We start from the raw sequence: 18,208 nt of genomic DNA, 5'->3' as shown, positions 1-18,208 counted from the left end.
TTTTGAAAGCAAACAATTCAGGGACTAATTTAGGCCACTCTCAATGTTGAGCAACCATCACCTCTGTCTAGTTCCAAAACATTTCCATCCTCCCAAAAGGAAACCCTGTACTCATTAAACAGATGCCCATTCCTTCTCCTCCCCTCCCCCTAGTAACCACCAATTTGCTTTCTGTCTCTGTAGATTTACCTATTCTGGATGCCTCATGTTAACAGAATTATACAATATGTAACCTTTTAAGTCTGGCTTCTTTCACTTGACATACTGGGTTTTCCAGGTTTGGCCATGCTGTAGCCTTATTTGGTTATGGTTTGTAGTCTTTATCACCCTCTTAAAAGAAGTTGGGTATTCTACCCTACCTCTACTTTAAAATATTTTTTAATTTATTTAGGCTGGGCTGGGTCTTTGTTGCCGCACAAGCCTCCCCTAGCTGTGTCGAGCGAGGGGTACTGTCTAGTTGCGGTTGAGCGAGGGGTACTCTCTAGTTGCGGTTCACGGGCTCCTGTTTGCGGTGTCTTCTTTTGTTGCGGAGCATGGACTCTGGAGCACTGGCTCAGTGGTTGTGGTGCCTGGGCTGTGTTGCTCCATGGCATGTGGGAACTTCCTGGACAGGGATCGAACCCATCTCCCCTGAATTGCCAGGTAGATTCTTATCCACTGGACCACCAGGGAAGTCCTGCACCCTACTTTTTTTTTTTTTTTTTTAAATCTTGGTATCAGTTTGAATAAGATGGGAATTACGTGCTACTTGTAATGGTGGTAAAACTTGACTGTAAAATTCTCTACGTTTTGTGCTTTAAGGAGAGGTAGGTTTCTGTTTTCTACCATTATTCCAAGTTCATTGACATTCATGGGTCTAGTCAAGTGTTCTGATTCTTCATGATGCAATTTTTGCATTTTGTATCTCCCCATAAATTCATTTCATCTTGATTTTTAAATTTATCAGCGCATAGTTTGTATAGTTTTTAAAAATTGCCTTCTACCATTTTCCTGTCCCATTTCCTCCCCTGCCTCTGGTACCTACCAATCCGTTCTTTGAATCTATGAGCTTGGTTTTTTTTTTTCTTTTTAAGATTCCGCATGTAAGTGAGATCATACAATATTTGTCTTTCTCTCTCTGACTTATTTCATTTAGCATAATGTCTTTAAGATCCATCCATGTGGTTGCAAATGGCAGGATTTCCTTTTTGTGCCTGAATAACATTCCACTGTATATACATCACATCTTCTTTATCTGTTCATCTGTCAGTGGACACTTAAGATTGTTTCCGTATCTTGGCTATTGTAAATACTGTTGCTGTGAAAATGGGGGGTGGTGCGTTTATCTTTTTAAGACAGTGATTTTGTTTCCTTCAGATAAAAACCGATAAGTGGAGTTGCCAGATCAGATGGTGATTGTATTTTGGTCACCTGATAAGAACAGCCGATTCATCAGAAAAGTCCCCGATGCTGGAAAAGATTGAGGGAAGAAGAGGGTGTCAGAGGATGAGACGGCTGGACGTGCATTGCATCACCAATGCAACGGACAGGAACTTGGGCAAACTTCGGGAGATGGTGATGGACGGGGAGGCCTGGGGTGCTGCGGTCCATGGGGTCACAAAGAGTCAGACACAACTGAGTGACTGAACAACAGCAAATGGTACTGTGTTTTTAATTTGGGGGACGTCTCTGCATGTTTTCCATTGTGGCTGCATCGATTACTTCCCCCCGCCAGCACACTGTGGTTCCCTTTTTCTCTACTTCCTCACCAGCATTTGTTATCTCTTGTCTTTTTGATACATAATTATTCTTAGTCTTCCCGGATGTATTTTAAAAACTCTCCCCATTTCCTTCTTGTTCACTCTCTTCGGGGGGTTATCTTATTAATGTTCCCAAAGAGTCAGAATTTGTATCCTTGCCATGTTTTGTTCCTTTGCCCTCTGTTTTGTTGATTTCTTTAATCTGTGTTAATTCCTCATTTTCTTGTGTCGTTGGGTTTTCTCTGTTGTGCCCTTCCTAATCTCGTGCCAGGTCACCTCTCTGGCTGAGTGCAGCCTCCCTCCCTGGCAAGGTGCTTGTTGTCCAGTTAGGAGGTCTTGGTCAAGCTGATGGGCTCTCAGTGCTGAATTGTGAATCTAGGGTCTTCCCAGGTGATGCCAGGCTTTGCAGGGCCAAGTGCAGGGGAGGGAGGCTGGGGGCTTGAAGGCATAGGCAGTGGATGTCGCATCCCCCCGAGTTGAAGAGGAGGTGGGGGCAATCCGAGAAGTCTTCCTGGAGGAGTAACTCAGTTGGGAGGGTGAGTGGATGTGGGTCTTGAATGGTGAACTTTCAGCACCTTGGAGAAGACTTGTGGGCCCTCCATATAGGCCCCCTATAAAGATGCACGCAAACATTCTCTGTAGAATAAAACATCCTCTGTGGGGAAAGCACACAACACACACGTGATAATATGCACAAGCCCACAGGGCCCACGGGAATACACACGGAGGAACGAACATGAGCAGCTGCAGGGTGCAAGCAGCAGTGACCGAAAACCACCAGGATTCCTAACTCATCCTGAGGGACTAGTGGGCCAGGGGCACGGGGCACCAGACGGACAGGACACCTTCAGGTCAGGCAAGACCCAGGAGTGCCGTATCACATCAGAGGTCGGTGAACAGAGAAAAGACCTGGTGCCCTAATCTGTTTCTCCCTGGGAGGGAGGCTGGAATTCTACCATCCCCTTTCAGGAAGCAGAGGTGCTCACTGCCTGGGTTGAGGTGGGTCAGGCTGAAGGAACTGGTGGTGTCTGCATGTCCAAGAGAAAGGGGAAGGCTACAGGCACAGGAAGGAGCGCTGGCTGGAGGCAGGGGCAGCACTAGAAGCAGGATTCCTTGCTAGGGGACAGGGGGTGTCTGGGTCTGTGAGAAGCCCTGGATCCCTGTCCGCCAGCTGGCCCTGGGGGAGTCCAGGCTGGTCCTTCCCCTTTGTTCCTGCAGCTGCAACTCTGCCCCCATTCCTCAGTTTCCCCTTGGATGTCCCTGAATTCCTCTTACTGGTCTAAGGGCTTTGAGGTTTCATTGGAGGCTCTCAGGGACCTCAGGTCCACCCAGCAGGCTCCACACAACCTGCCTTCCACTGATGAGCCACAGCCTCTCCTGGGACACAGGAGGCCTGATTGAGTCCCGTGTTTGGGACATCAAGTATTCACTTAGGACATGATAAGAGTGTCCAAAGTGTCCAAAGACAGCGGACTTCTGCTGATCAGGACGCAAAGTTACTCAAGACATAGAGCCTGAGGAATTCTTCCAGATTAGATGAAATTGAAAAAGATAATTGATGAGACAAAGGATAACTAAGTGCATCATGTGACCCTGGGTTGCATCCTATCCAGCATTTGAGTGGGACACCTGGAAAACTCTGATGGTCTGTAGTTTGGATAATACTGTTGTATCAGTTGGACTTCCCTGGCGGCTCAGCAGTAAAGAATCCTCCTGCCAATGCAGAAGGCGCAGGAGAGGCGGGTTTGGTCCCTGGGCAGGGAAGATCCCCTGGAGCAGGAAATGGCAATCGGCTCCAAGAGGAAAGTCAACTGAAGTCCTTTGCTCATCTAGAAAATGTTTTGTTGTTGTTGACTTGTAAGTGTTCTTTATGTATGCTATCTACTAGACTCTGTGGCAAGATTACACAGAAGAACTGTTCAAAAAAGATCTTCATGACCCAGATAATCATGATGGTGATCACTCACCTAGAGCCAGACATCCTGGAATGTGAAGTCAAGTGGGCCTTAGGAAGCATCACTATGAACAAAGCTAGTGGAGGTGATGGAATTCCAGTTGAGCTATTTCAAATCCTGAAAGACGATGCTGTGAAAGTGTTGCACTCAATATTCCAACAAATTTGGAAAACTCAGCAGTGGCCACAGGACTGGAAAAGGTCAGTTTTCATTCCAATCGCAAAGAAAGGCAATGCCAAAGAATGCTCAAGCTACCACACAATTGCATTCATCTCACATGCTAGTAAAGTGATACTTAAAATTCTCCAAACCAGGCTTCAGCAATACGTGAACCGTGAACTTCCAGATGTTCAAGCTGGTTTCAGAAAAGGCAGAGGAACCAGAGATCAAATTGCCAACATCTGGTAGATCATCAAAAAAGCAAGAGAGTTCCAGAAAAACATCTATTTCTGCTTTATTGACTATGCCAAAGCCTTTGACTGTACGGATCACAACAAACTGTGGAAAATTCTTAAAGAGATGGGAATACCAGACCACCTGACCTGCCTCTTGAGAAATCTGTATGCAGGTCAGGAAGCAACAGTTAGAACTCGACATGGAACAACAGACTGGTTCCAAATTGGGAAAGGAGTACGTCAAGGCTGTATATTGTCATCCTGCTTATTTCAACTTCTATGCAGAGTAAGTACACCATGAGAAATGCTGGGCTGGAAGAAGCATAAGCTGGACTCAAGATTGCCGGGAGAAATATCAATAACCTCAGATATGAAGATGACACCACCCTTATAGCAGAAAGTGAAGAGGAACTAAAAAGCCTCTTGATGAAAGTGAAAGAGGAGAGTAAAAATGTTGGCTTAAAGCTCAACATTCAGAAAAGTAAGATCATGGTATCCGGTCCCATCACTTCATGGGAAATAGATGGGGAAACAGTGGAAACAGTGGCTGACTTTATTTTTCTGGTCTCCAAAATCACTGCAGATGGTGATTGCAGCCATGAAATTAAAAGACACTTGCTCCTTGGAAGGAAAGTTATGACTAACCTAGACAGCACATTAAAAAGCAGAGACATTACTTTGCCAACAAAGGTCCGTCTAGTCAAAGCTATGGTTTTTCCAATGGTCATGTATGGATGTGAGAGTTGGACTATAAAGAAAGCTGCTGCTGCTGCTAAGTCACTTCAGTCGTGTCCGACTCTGTGCGACCCCACAGATGGCAGCCCACCAGGCTCTTCTCCATCCCTGGGATTCTCCAGGCAAAAACACTGGAGTGGGTTGCCATTTCCTTCTCCAATGCATGAAAGTGAAAAGTGAAAGTGAAGTTGCTCAGTCATGTATAACTCTTAACAAGCCCATGGACTGCAGCCTACCAGGCTCCTCCGTCCCTGGGATTTTCCAGGCAAGAGTATTGGAGTGGGGTGCCATTGCCTTCTCCGAAAGAAAGCTGAGCGTCGAATAATTGATGCTTTTGAACTGTGGTGTTGGAGAAGACTCTTGAGAGTCCCTTGGACTGTAAGGAGATCCAACCAGTCCATTCTAAAGGAGATCAGTCTTGGGTGTTCATTGGAAGGACTGATGTTGAAGCTGAAACTCCAATACTTTGGCCACCTAATGCCAAGAGCTGACTCATTGGAAAAGACCCTGATGCTGGGAAAGACTGAAGGCAGGAGGAGAAGGGGATGACAGAGGATGAGACGGTTGGATGGCATTACTGACTCAATGGACATGCATTTGTGTGGACTCTAGGAGTTGGTGATGGACAGGGAGGCCTGGCATGCTGTGGTTCATGGGGTCACAAAGAGTCAGACACAACTGAGTGACTGAACTGAACTGAACTGAGACTCTTTTCAGATATAAGAGTTGTGAATATTTTCTCCCATCTTGCTGGTTGTCTTTTTGCATGCTCTGTTTAAGTTGTATTTATTAATAATAGAATAGGTGTCTGTACACCCCACAACTTCAAAAGCTACAACAGTGCTAGTAATTTAAATCTACCTGAATCCCATCCCCCGCCTCCCAAGATCAAAAGTAACATGAATTTTCTGAATTTTTTGTTTATCTTCTGTTTATTACAGAAATAATTCTCCTAATAGATGTTCATGCCTAAACCATACATCATTTTGTTTGAGTTGTTTCTGAACTTTATAGATCCTGATTGGTTGCACCAATTTATAACCCCCATGTGAGGTTATTTAAAAGTTTTTTAATTTAAAAAAATTAATTAATTCTTTTTTTGGCTGCACTGGGTCTTTGCTGCTACACGTGGACTTTCTCTAGTTGTATTGAGCAGGGGCTACTCTTCACTGAGGGGCCTGGGCTTCTCATTGCCATGGCTCTAGGCGCTCCAGCTCAGGAACTGTGGTGCGTGGGCTTAGTTGCCCTGCAGCGTATGTGATCTTTCCTGGACCAGGGATCAAACCCATGCTCCTGGCATTGGCAGGAAGATTCTTAACCACTAGACCACCAGAGAAAGCCCTCTATGTGAGGTTATTGATTCCCATCTTCTCCTACACTTGCTTTGGCCAATTTATTTTTGACAACTGAATGGGTCTGAAATTGTATCTCAGCGTCTTGCTTTGTGTTCCCTTGATTGATACTGGGATTTGAGTATGTCTTCATACGCTTATTGGTTGTAAGGAACGAAACCCACTCCAGTATTCTTGCCTGGGAAATCCCATGGACAGAGGAGCCTCTCGGGCTACAGTCCATGGGGTCGCAAAGAGCTGGGCACAGCTAAACAACTAAACAACAGCAACATCTCTTCTGTAAATGCCCATTGTGGTTTTTGCTTCTGTTTTTAGGTCAGTTGTCCTTTTCTGACTGATTGTAGCTGTACTAGGAAAAACTGGATGTATCTATAGGGATAAAGAAGTAAGGCATCTACCCTTCTGTTTATTGCCGAAACCCCCAGGGGTGTGTGTGTGTGTGTGTGTGTGTGTGTGTGTGGTGTGTGCCTGCGCACGTGTGCGGGGGTGGGGTGGGGGGTGGTCCAGGTCTATCCTTTTTCCCTGCAAATCTCATCCACAGAAGGTGCTGTCACTGTGTTCTTGCTGAGACAGCAAGGAGAACCGGCATTCATCGTCGGTTTAATTTGCTCTTTACTCAGATCAAGGGAGCCTGAGCATCCTTTTGTCTGTCACAGCTCTCCCGTGTGGACCACTGCGCATCTTTTCATCCCTCTCTCCCCTCAGGATCTGATTCTTTCTCGTCACATTTCCTCCTTCACATTTCTGTGTGCCAACCCTTCACAGCTCGTTGTTCTGTTCCTGCTCATTATTCTGCGTCCACCAAGCTCCTAGTCTGCTTGCTCTCCCTCCTCTTCCCTCTGTTCTCTCCAACGCCTCCTTTTCTTCTCCCTCCCACACCGTCCCTTCTCTTTCCCTGTTTGTTCCTTCCCGTGCCATTTCAGCTGTTCTTACTGTTTTCCCTTCTCATCTTTTCAGTCCCTCTTTCTGGCATCTTGAACACCTGCTGCTGCTGCTGCTAAGTCGCTTCAGTCGTGTCCAACTCTGTGCGACCCCATAGACGGCAGCCCACCAGGCTCTCCCGTCCCCGGGATTATCCAGGCAAGAACACTGGAGTGGGTTGCCATTTCCTTCTCCAATGCATGAAGGTGAAAAGAGAAACTGAAGTCACTCAGTCGTGTCTGACTCTTAGCGACCCCATGGACTGCAGCCTACCAGGCTCCTCTGTCCATGGGATTTTCCAGGCAAGAGTACTTAATTTTTTTTTTTACTTTATTGATGTATAGTTGATTTACAAAGTTGTTAATTTCTGTTGTATAGTAAGGTAATTCAGATATGTATATTCTTTTTCATATTCTTTTCCATCATGGTTTATCACAGGACATTAAATATAGTTCCCTGTGCTCTACAGTAAGACCTTACTGTTGATCCGTCCTCTATATAGTAGTTGACATCTACCAATCCCAAACTCCCAATATGTCCCTCCCCTGCTATGGTTTTTCCTGTGGTCATGTATGGATGCGAGAGTTGGACTGTGAAGAAAGCTGAGCGCCGAAGAATTGATGCTTTTGAATTGCGGTGCTGGAGAAGACTCTTGAGAGTCCCTTGGACTGCAAGGAGATCCAACCAGTCCATTCTAAAGGAGATCAGCCCTGGGTGTTCTTTGGAAGGAATGATGCTGAAGCTGAAACTCCAGTACTTTGGCTACCTCATGTGAAGAGATGACTCATTGGAAAAGACTCTGATGCTGGGAGGGATTGGGGGCAGGAGAAGGAGGGGATGACAGAGGATGAGATGGATGGATGGCATCACGGACTCGATGGACACGAGTCTGAGTGAACTCCGGGAGTTGGTGATGGACAGGGAGGCCTGGCGTGCTGCAATTCATGGGGTCGCAGAGAGTCAGACACGACTGAGCGACTGGACTGAGCTGCCCCCTTGAGTCTATTTGTTTCATGAATATAAGTTCATTTGTGTCATATTTTAGATTCAACATATAAATGACTCAGACAGTAAAGAATCTGCCTGCAATGCAGGAGACCCAAGCTGATCCCTGGGTCAGGAAGATCCCCTAGAGAAGGGAATGGCTACTCACTCCAGTATTCTTGCCTGGAGAATTCCGAGAACAGGGGAGCCTGGCGGGCTATAGTCCATGGAGTTGCAAAGAGTCAGACATGACTGAGTGATGAACACTTTCACTTTTGTACTTTAGGTCTATCTAGATAAGCTCTAGGTCTATCCATGTTGCCACAAATGGCATTATCTCATTCTTTTTTATGGGTGATATTCCATTGTGTGTATATGCTTATTTCTATCCATTTATCTGTGGATGGACACTTAGGTTGCTTCCATGTCTTGGCTATTGTAAACAGTGCTGCTATAAACAGGGGCGCATGGATCTTTTGAATTAGTTTTGCCTGGATATATGCCCGGGATTGGGGTTGCTGGATCACATGAATCTCTTTTCTCTGCCTTCCTCTCCCTCGGTCCTTGTCTCTCAGTGGACACAGAGCAGGAACCTTCCTCCTCTTTGCCGTCTCTCCCTACTCCCATCCTCTCCTCTTTGCTGAGAAGCACAGAAGGCAAGATTGGTGTCCCTACCCTTTCTCTTCTCCAACCCCGTCCTGTCTCTGATGTTTCTGGAAGGCAGCCCTTTCCGGTCCTGCGTGGAACCTTGTGGCTGTGGTTTCTAGAGCACCGGGGTGGGGGTACCCTTCTGCACAGCTTGTAAGGAGATGCTAAATTCTCCCAGGTGGACCCTTGGGAGTGGTGGGAGCACCCCACCACTATTTCACTGTCTTCAGGGGGGTCCTGGGGACCTTGAAGATGGCCTTGAGAGGTAATTGCAGGACAGGCGTGAGTCTCCCCTCTGCCCATCTGCTTGGACCTGTGTGGCCTTGGGCAAAGGACTCTGCCTGTCTGAGCTCAGTACCTGCTCATCTGCACTCAGGGTCTGTGAATAGCTAATGCAGGGCTGCCCTGCTGTGGGGGGAGACGCCATGGCTCAGGCGCTAGCTGGGAGCTGGGGACTCACTCAAGGGGGTCAATACGCACTGCCTGCTCTCTGGGTCCCCAAGGGGTAAGCATGTGTCTTGGGATGGCTTTGAGGGTCCTGTTGGTGCGGCACCCAAGTCCTGGCTGCCTTGGAGCCTCTGGGGATGGAGTAGGAGCTGTAAGCGGGACACAAGCCCTCAGGCAGAGAAGCTGGTTCCGGTCAAGGTTTATTGGACCCCTTTCGGCCCGGGGCTCTTCACAGTTCAGGCTTCAGCCTGCAGGTGGCGCTGGCGGGCTGCAGTGTCCTTGTAGCCATCTGCCGCCCCGACTCCCTTTCGCCAGCCCTGTTGGTTGCTCGGAGAAGGTGGGAGGGTGGGTTGAAGGAAGGGGCTGGAGACTGATCATCAGCCCCACCTGGGGCCCTCCCTTGTCTCCACAAAGTCTGCCGAGATCCCGCAGTCCAGCCGCCCCACAAATCAGAGCTGCCCCCGGCGCTGGGGCAGCCCCCCTCGCGGCCAGTCCTCTGGCTGGCTACGTGGCTGGTGTGTGCCCGTTGGCCATGCGACCGGCTGCCCGGCTCCGAGGGCCGTCAGTGGGGGCTGCTCCGGGCCGCTGTGCCGCGCCATTCTTCATCTGAGGACACTCCTCGGCTGCCTCCCCATCGCTGGAGTCTAACTCCTCCACGTCACTGCGAACATCCTTCTCCATCTGGGGAAGAGGAGGAGGCAAGGGACTGGCTTGGCTGGGGCCCCAGGGAGGCATGCCGCTAGCCAACTACCCCGGCCCTATCTGGTCCTTCTTTCCTTTTTAAATTTATTTGCTAATTTTTTTTTTTTTTTGGCCTCGAGCACCGCCCAGGGGATCTTACTTAGTTCCCCCGACCAGGGACTGAACCTGCGCCCCCTGCATGGACAGCATGGAGTCTTAACCACCAGACTCCCTACCTGGCCTTTCTTTATGAAACTGTAGATCATGCGAAGGATGAGGCAAGACCAGAACACATGCAGCAGCTGCAGAATCATCAGAAGTGTGTTCAAGAAGTAGTAGCCGAAGAAGGTGCCCAAGTTGGCAGTGGACTCGAAGTAAGTGGTATAGAGGATCCTGTGGTGGGTGGGCGGGAGGGAGAGGCAGGGCTTTACTGGCTGCTGTAGCCCCCAGTCCTGGGAATCTCTAACTTGCATGACCTTCCTTGCTCTAGAACCTTCTATGGCTCCCCATTACTCTCCTCCCACCAAAGAGTAATGCCTGTGCTCTTCAGTTGGGCAGTTTAGTAATCCCCTCACCTGATTATATTAAATTCATAGAATGCACAAGCTGGCCAACTGGCTAGCCCTAACTGTGAACCCCTAGGGGGAGCTTAGTGTCCCAGTAGCTCTCCTGGGTGGTCCTTTCACACCTTCTCAGGTCCCCGTCATTTCCCACCCAGATCAGCTGTAGGGTCATCAGTGACCTGCCTTGATCAGAGAGCAGGCACCTGGCTGGCCCCCCCACCTCCTCTTTCCCCTTGAACCTTTAGGGACCCGCACTCCCAGGTCCCCGCTTCATGGCTGCTTCCTCTCCATCTCCTCTGCAGGCTCCCCTGACCCGCAACCCCAGAACTGGGCCTCTCTGTCAACACCTGGTCTCCGGTGACCCCATCCAGTCTCGTGGATGAAAACACCGAGCATTTACCCCTCTCCCCAGGACCCCAGGCTAGTGTCCACGGGTGTTGCCAGCCCCTTAAACCCAGCACAGTCACAGCTAAGCTCCTGTTCCTCAAGCAGCAACCCTGACCCCATTCCCATCTCATAACCCTTGAGTCATCTCCTTGAGCCCACACACTTCTCTCACCTGCCCTGGTCCTGCCCCATCACTGGCTACCTGGACCAGTGCCATCATGTGGGCCCCGGCCCCCAGCGTCATCCCCAGCCTCCTACCAGCTACTCCCCCTGCAGCCACCAGAGCGAGCCTGTGAGAACTCATATGGGGTCCCTCCAGTCCTCTACTCAGGGCCCCCACGTGACTGGGGATAAAGGCCCACTTCTCCCCAAAGCCCTGCATACTCTGTCCCGTCGTTCTCCACCTTCACTTCCTCCCTCTCTCTCCTTCTGCTTCCGCCACAGGGGTCTTCTATCTGTTCTTCTAACATGCTGCACACGGTCCTGCCTCTAGAATGCTGTCAGCGAGGCCTTCTCCAACCACCTCAATTCCAACTCAACACACAGTTCCTGTGCCCTTCCTGACTTTTCTTCTCTTTAGCACAATCACTGCCACACATATTCTGAAGCCCACTTGTTCGCCTATCACACTTCTCCATCCACCAGTGTCAGCTCCACAGGACCTTCCCGCTGTCCCCTCTGCTGGCGTGAAAGAGGAGGGAGGTGGGAGGCTCAGCAAATTCCCAGGCAAAGACTTGACCAAACAGGGACCCGATGCGGTCTCCCAGTCCATGTTCCAGGCACCCAGGGCTGATGATGACTAAGCCCAGTGCTCTGCCTACCTCTGGGCCTTTGCTTAGGCTGTGCCCTGTGTTGGAAACCCCTTTCTCTGCCTCCTCCTAGAAGCCTCCCAGCCAGCAGCCCCAGTTCCCTGGATTGGGGAACCCAAGAACTGACGGTGAGGCAGACCCATATCTCAGCCACCTCTCCCCTGATCCTCCACCCCGCGACCCCCCACAGCGGAAGGGCTGACTCACCGGGTGGGGAAGAGCACGAGGCGAGTGTAGAAGAAAACCAGCGAGAAGACGATGAACAGAGTGTCGCACAGGCGCCGCCAGTGTGTGTAGTTGAACAATTTACTGGCCTGGGGAGAGCAGCAGAGAGAAACAGACGTGGGAAGGGCAGGGCCAAGAAATGGCAGGGCCTCCTCCCAGGGAAAAAGGGCCATGGGGCTGGGCCAGGTGAGTTGGGGCAGGGTCTTATCTCTAGGAACTGCCTAGACAGGTAGAGTGTGATCTGCAGGGGTGACAGGGGCGGGGGTGTCATCTCTCTGAAGACTGACAGGGAGTGGTGCCTCAGCTCCCTGAAGATAGACATGGGGTGGGGCCTCAGCTCCCTGCAGATAGGGGGTGACGGGCCGTGGGGCCTCAACCCCAGGGGCACCTGGGAGGGTGAGGTGGGGGTGGGGGGGTGGAAGCCAGAAGGAGTCAGGCTGGGCCCAGCCCACCTCCAGCAGGTAATCGGAGGAGTCGTGTAGCAGCAGCACCAGAGAGCCGATGCGCAGCAGGTTCAAGCTGTAGGAGAAGCTGATCAGGATGATGGTCACGAAGTGATGGATCACCTGCTCCGTGAAGTCCTGTGTGAGAGGGAGGGTCACAGCCGGGATGACGCTGGGTGGCTGGAGCAGGTCCTCCCAGGGGGATTGCTTGGAGGATGGATACCATGCCACCTCCCTGAGGCGCCAAGGTTCTTGGGGTGTGGGATAAGGCCACCCCTCCCCACCTGGAACTGGGTCATAATCATCCCAGGGCATCACTTCCTCAGCCAGAGTCTTGGCCTGGCCTCACCTTGCGCTTGGTGTCAAAGGGCAGTGTCATCAGCAGAGAGATGTAGAAACTCAGCTCCAAGAGGTACCAGTGGTACAGGCCTGGCTTCAGGGGCTGTGGCAGGGGTGCAAGGTTAGCTGTGGGGAGTGGAGGCGCCCAGAGGGCACGGGGTATGGGGCAAGGCCCTCCCCATTTGCTCAAACCCACCACACATGAATCCCAATGAGTGAGCAAGGCATGAGCTCCCTGTCCGCAGAGGTAACCAAGGGTAGTGGTTTTGTGGTTTCCTGCTTTGAGTGTCCTGACTCCTGGCCCCTCTCCATTCCACAAGGGAGCCAAAAAATAGAGTGGGACTCAGAGGGGAATGATGGTAGCATGTCCAGCTTTGGCTCTCCTGCCTGTGACCACAGGAACTCTGACCATGCTGATCTTCCCACCAGCCTCCAAACACCTGCCTGGCACTCACCTGATGTGGGTAATTTTCCCAGCATGTGACCGGCGTCCACAGCCACGACTCCTGCAGGGATGGGGGGAGTCTGAGGGTGTCTAAAGGCTAGCACCCAGAACTCCCACCCCAGGCATGGGTCCTCCTCCCAGGCTCCCTGGCTCTCAGCTGCTCTCACTCAGGCTGGCTGTTTGCTGCCAACTACAGCTCTGCTCTCGCTGTAGGGTGTGGGGATGAGTGTGTGTGTGCTAAGGCACTTCAGTTGTGTCCAGCCCTTTGTGACCCTATGGACTGTAATACTGGACTGGGTTGCCATGCCTTCCTCCAGGGGATCTTCCCGACCCAGGGATTGAGCCCGCATCTCTTTTGTCTCCTGCATTGGCAAGTAGGTTCTTTACCACTGGCGCCACCTGGAAGGCCCTCTCACTGTACATCAGAGGCTTATTATTCAGAATCCCCAGCCCTGACACAGAGTAGGTCCTCAACAGGCCACCCATCAAGTGAACATTCACCGTAACCTTGCCACGTTCCTTCCGCCCTCTCTGTGCCTTTGCACGTTTCCCCCTCTGCCCAAACCCCACACACCCCTCCCCAATCCAATCTGGGCCCAGCACATAGTAGGCGCTTGTGGGATACACGGCAGGTAAGCCATCAGGTACACTCACGTGATAAAGAACCATGGTTCCACTGATGAAGGAGCACAGATAGAAGGCAAACCTCCAGCTGCAGGTGGGGAGGGAGCCCATGAAGCAGCTGCCAAAGGAGCAGACCCCCCGCACAGCACCCCCAGACACCCCCTCACCAGCCCCACCCTGGGCTTACCTGGCCTCACAGAACTTCTTGGTCAGGCAGGGCCGGTCCTGGTTCCGGCGTCTCCGGAACCAGCACTGAGTCTGCCGCAGCGTGAGGCCACACTGCATGGCCAGGAGGTTCATCTGGGGCTGGAGAGCGGGTGATGGGGGCCAGGGTCACAGAAGTGGCCTCCCGCCACTGTCCCAGGACAGCCAGGACCCAGCTCTGCATACCCGCTCCCCGCCGTGGTCCTAAACCTCACCTGTGGGGGTGCTCTACCTACGTTATAGGGGACTAGGGGGTTTCATTGGGTGATGTGTGTACTCAGTCGCTTCAGTCACGTCCGACTCTTTTGGGATTCTCTAGGCAGGAATACTAGAATGGGTTGCCATTTCTTCCTCCAGAGGAATCTTCCCAAACCCAGGGATTGAACCCAAGTCTCCTGCATTGGCAGGTGGATTTGTTACTGCTGAGCCATGGGGAAGTCCATAGCGTGGAGCACCCAAAACAGGCCTGATAAAAACCCAGCCCTGGGACTTCCCTGGTGGTCTAACAGTTAAAAAATCTGAACGCCAATACAGGGAACACAGGTTCAATCCCTGGTCCAGGAAGATTCCACATGCCTCAGGGCCACCAGACCCAGGTGCCAAAAGCCCGAGCGCCCCAAAGCCCGTGCTCCATGCAACAAGAGAAGCCAAAACAATGAGAGGCTGCAGCTAGAGAGCAGCCCTCCCGCCACCCACCACAAGCAGAGAACGCCTGTGCATAGCAACAAAAGAAGCAGCGCAGCCGAAAGGAAGAAGAAAGACCAAAACCCAGTCCTGCTCACAGGCTGATGGGCCTTGGGATTCAAGGGGTTGGGGGTGGGGGTTTTCTTCCCCCGCCTTCAGAGCTACCCCCGGGGCACCCAAGCAGGCCGACGGGGATGGAGGAGAGGGTTGCGGATCTCACCTCCGTGGGTTTCCGCCCTTTCATTAGGAAGTGCTTCTCCAGCGTGGCATTGGGCTTTGCTGGCCTCCTGATCTGGTTCCGCACGCCCAGCCACCGGCTCAGGGGCAGGCCGACGAATCTGGGTGCAGGGGAGACAAAGCCTGTCAGTCCAGGTGGGGAAACAGGGGTCACTGGGGCCAGGCCACAGTTTGGGAGCCTGCAGAGGGTAGCCTGGCTGTTGCAACAGGCACAACCTAAGAAAGACAGCTGGCGGGCTTCCTTGGTGGTCCAGTGGTTAGGAGGCCACCTTCCAATGGTGGGGCACAGGTTCAATCTCTGGTACAGGTACTAAGGTCTTACATGCCTCAGAGTACAGCCAAAAATTGAAAAAAAAAAAAAAGAAAAGGGAGTTGGATTGGTCTTCAGGATGTGAGATGATCAACTTTGGTGGTACTCAGGCACCTCTGGATGTGAGAGTTGGACTATAAAGAAGGCTGAGCACCGAAGAATTGATGCTTTGGAATTGTAGTGCTGGAGGACTCCTGAGAGTCCCGTGGACAGCAAGGAGATCAAACCAGTCAATCCTGAAGGAATTCAACCCTGAATATTCACTGAAAGGACTGATGCTGAAGCTGAAGCTCCAATAGTTTGGCCACCTGATGTGAAGAGCTGAATCAATGGAAAAGACCCTGATGCTGGGAAAGATTGAAGGCAGAAGAAGGGGGATGCAGAGGATGAGATGGATGGATGGCGTCATCGACTCAATGGACATGAGTTTGAGCAAACTCTGGGACATAGTGAAGGACAGGGAAGCCTGGCGTGCTGCAGTCCATGGGGTGGCAGAGTTGGATATGACTTAGTGGCTGAACAGCAGGCACCTTCACTCCATCCCAAAGCAGGGATGAGCATCCCCTCACTGCCTGAGTTCTGATCTGCCCCCCCAACCCGGCTGGGGGCCCCCCATAGGCAGGAGCAGGTTTGGTCCTCCTCCCTCCCTGTACTCCCTCCTCCCTTGTGGACATTTGGAGGAGCTGGGACCCTGGTGAGGCAATCACCACAGTGCCCACAAGGGGGCCTCCAAGACCAGGGTCAGGACCAAGCTGCATGTCCACCATATCAATACCACCTTTCACTGGGGGAAACTGAGGTTCAGGGCAGCGCAGCGAGGGACTCATTCCAGACCCACTCATGCTGGGGGCAGGGAGGGAGGAGGCAGGAATGGGACATGACTGCCATGTTTTGTTTCTTTTTCTCGGCTATGCCTCAGGTCACGCTGGATCCTAGTTCTGCATCAAGGGATGGAACCCCGGCCCTCTGGCAGCTGAACCGTGGACTCCTAAGCATTGGACCCCTAGGGAGGTCCCACAACTGCCATTTATCGAAAACTTACCATCTGCCAAGCATGTGTCTAAGTCCCCCTGTGTGCTGGCTCACTTAACCCTATTATTACTGTCCCCATTGTCCTGATAGGCAAACTGAGGCTCAGAAGGCCAGAGATCCACCCAGGTGACACAGCAAGTGAAAGGCAGGCCCAGGATTCACTTTCCCTTAATGGGAATAACCTCTGCCTGTGTTTGACCCCGGAAAAGCTACTTCCAACCCCATTACCCTTTAGAAAAGCAAGGGATATTTTTGGGATGCCCACCTCAACTGGAGCCATTGGCTAAATAGGTGAGAAAACAGACCCAGCCTTCAAGGCCTGGCTGAATTGGGCCTCCCAGAATCCCTCAGGCAAAGCCTTGACCCTAGATGACCAACCTGCTGTGTGACCCCAGGCAAGTCACTTGACCTCTCTGTGCCTCCATTTCATCTTCTGTAAAATGGGGATAATAACAGTACCACTTCACCGGGTGGCCATGAGGGCTGAGTTAAGACAGGCAAACTGTTCAGAGCAGGGGTTGGCAGAGGAAAAGCTCAAAGAGTGTCTGGTAAATATAATGTCAATGAATGGGCCCTGGGTTCCCCATGTCCAGCCTATGTCCCAGGAACCCTGACTCCAGGAAGCTCCTCGTGAGTGGGACAGGCAAGGTGTAGAAAGGTCAGGGGGTTGCAAAGAAGGCTGGGGACCTGGGACTGCCCTGGCAGTCCAGTGGCTGAGACTCCATGCTCCCAATGCAGGGGGCCCAGGTTCAACCCCTGGTCAGGGGACTAGATCCCACATGCCACAGCTAAAAGGTCCTGCATGCTGGAACTAAAGATACCACATCCTGCAGCGAAGATCATAAATATTTTTAATAAAAGGTGGGGAATTTGAAATCACATGTGAGCTGTGGAGGAAGGGGAGCGGGAGGGGCCCCTAGGCACCGAGCGGGAAACTTTGAGGAGGGGCAAGCCTTGTTGGGGGTGGGCCGTGGGGGCCAGGTAGATGTGGGAGCTGTGACCACAGCATAAGTCAGGTAGAAGAGCGTGGGATGGAGGGAAGGGACCCAGGAGACGGACGGCCAGGGAAAGAAGAAGAACTGCAGTCTGGGGCAGTGTCTGGATCGCGTGAGAAATAACTGAAAACCCATGGGTGCGTTCAGCATACACTCAGGGGCCAGGGGCCCGGCTGCAGGAGCTGAGTGGCGGAGGGTCCCGAAGTGGGGGCTGGAGTACCCTAGCCCTTCCTTTGGCTACAAAGGAGATCAAAGGGAAGGCATTGGAAGGAACGAGGAGGGAAGGGTGGGGGTCGGGGAGGGAAGAGAGGCACCCATACAGGAAGGAAGGACGAGGGAGTGGGTGGGAGTTCCTTCACTTACTGACCGGCCTCTGCAGACCCATCCCAGGTCAGCAAAGCAAGAGCATCACCCCCCATGGTCTCCACTTTTTTCCCCCGAGATGCTGGCACTCCCAGAAACCTGCAGCCAATGTCCCAGGCCTCGGAGACCCTCAGAATATGGGTGGTGGCAGCTGGGGTGGGGGGCAGGATGGAGCCAGGAGAGCACTGTGACTCAAAGCCAGCCTCCCTCCAGGGACACGCGAGGATGCGATCCTGCAGATGGGAGAGCGCAAGGTGGGCGGCGCAGTCACTTACCTCTCGAAGGTGAAGCGAACGACCACCAGGGCCAGTGCCAGGGGCACAGCCATCAGTGTATCCTGGGGGTGGGGGAAGACCAGGCCATCGCGGTCCTCCAGGTGAGCCCATGAGATGTTGGGGGGTAGCCAGAACCTCTCGTTCCACAGCCAGTCGTTCAAGCTGGACCACATCCTGTGGACACAGGGTCCAGTGAATGGACAGCTTGGCACATAGGACACGTTGAGTGGGAGGACTGGGCAACCTGCCCTCTTACCCCCAGCCCTTGGCAACCTGGAGCTTATTACAGCCAACGTGAAGGATAGACTTGGGCTTCGTGTCCTCAGGCAAATGACCTGACCTCTCTGAATCTCAAGTTCATTTGTAAAACTGGGACAGCAATACCCACCTCGCAGCCCAGCTTCATAAGGCGCACA

At 51.9% G+C, this 18,208-nt stretch overlaps 1 protein-coding gene across 1 annotated transcript in view; it reads right to left on the bottom strand.

Annotated features, from left to right (window-relative positions):
• Positions 1-9,411: 9,411 nt before the first annotated feature.
• CERS4 (ceramide synthase 4) overlaps positions 9,412-18,208 on the bottom strand; it is a 33,371-nt gene continuing 24,574 nt past the window's right edge. The window contains exons 2-11 of the mRNA XM_068980808.1: positions 17,793-17,966; positions 14,801-14,918; positions 13,880-13,998; positions 13,723-13,780; positions 13,079-13,129; positions 12,634-12,726; positions 12,294-12,422; positions 11,824-11,930; positions 10,094-10,250; positions 9,412-9,857 (exon numbers count right to left, since the gene is read on the bottom strand). Coding sequence (XP_068836909.1) covers positions 9,681-9,857; positions 10,094-10,250; positions 11,824-11,930; positions 12,294-12,422; positions 12,634-12,726; positions 13,079-13,129; positions 13,723-13,780; positions 13,880-13,998; positions 14,801-14,918; positions 17,793-17,965 — 1,182 coding nt within the window. The 5' untranslated portion in view covers position 17,966 and the 3' untranslated portion in view covers positions 9,412-9,680. The remainder of the gene's footprint in view (positions 9,858-10,093; positions 10,251-11,823; positions 11,931-12,293; positions 12,423-12,633; positions 12,727-13,078; positions 13,130-13,722; positions 13,781-13,879; positions 13,999-14,800; positions 14,919-17,792; positions 17,967-18,208) is intronic.

This window comes from Capricornis sumatraensis, chromosome 9 (assembly GCF_032405125.1).
Source record: "Capricornis sumatraensis isolate serow.1 chromosome 9, serow.2, whole genome shotgun sequence".
NCBI lineage: Eukaryota > Metazoa > Chordata > Mammalia > Artiodactyla > Bovidae > Capricornis > Capricornis sumatraensis.
The sequence above is the reverse complement of the archived record's forward strand: the minus strand, read 5'-3'. Positions and strand labels throughout refer to the sequence as shown.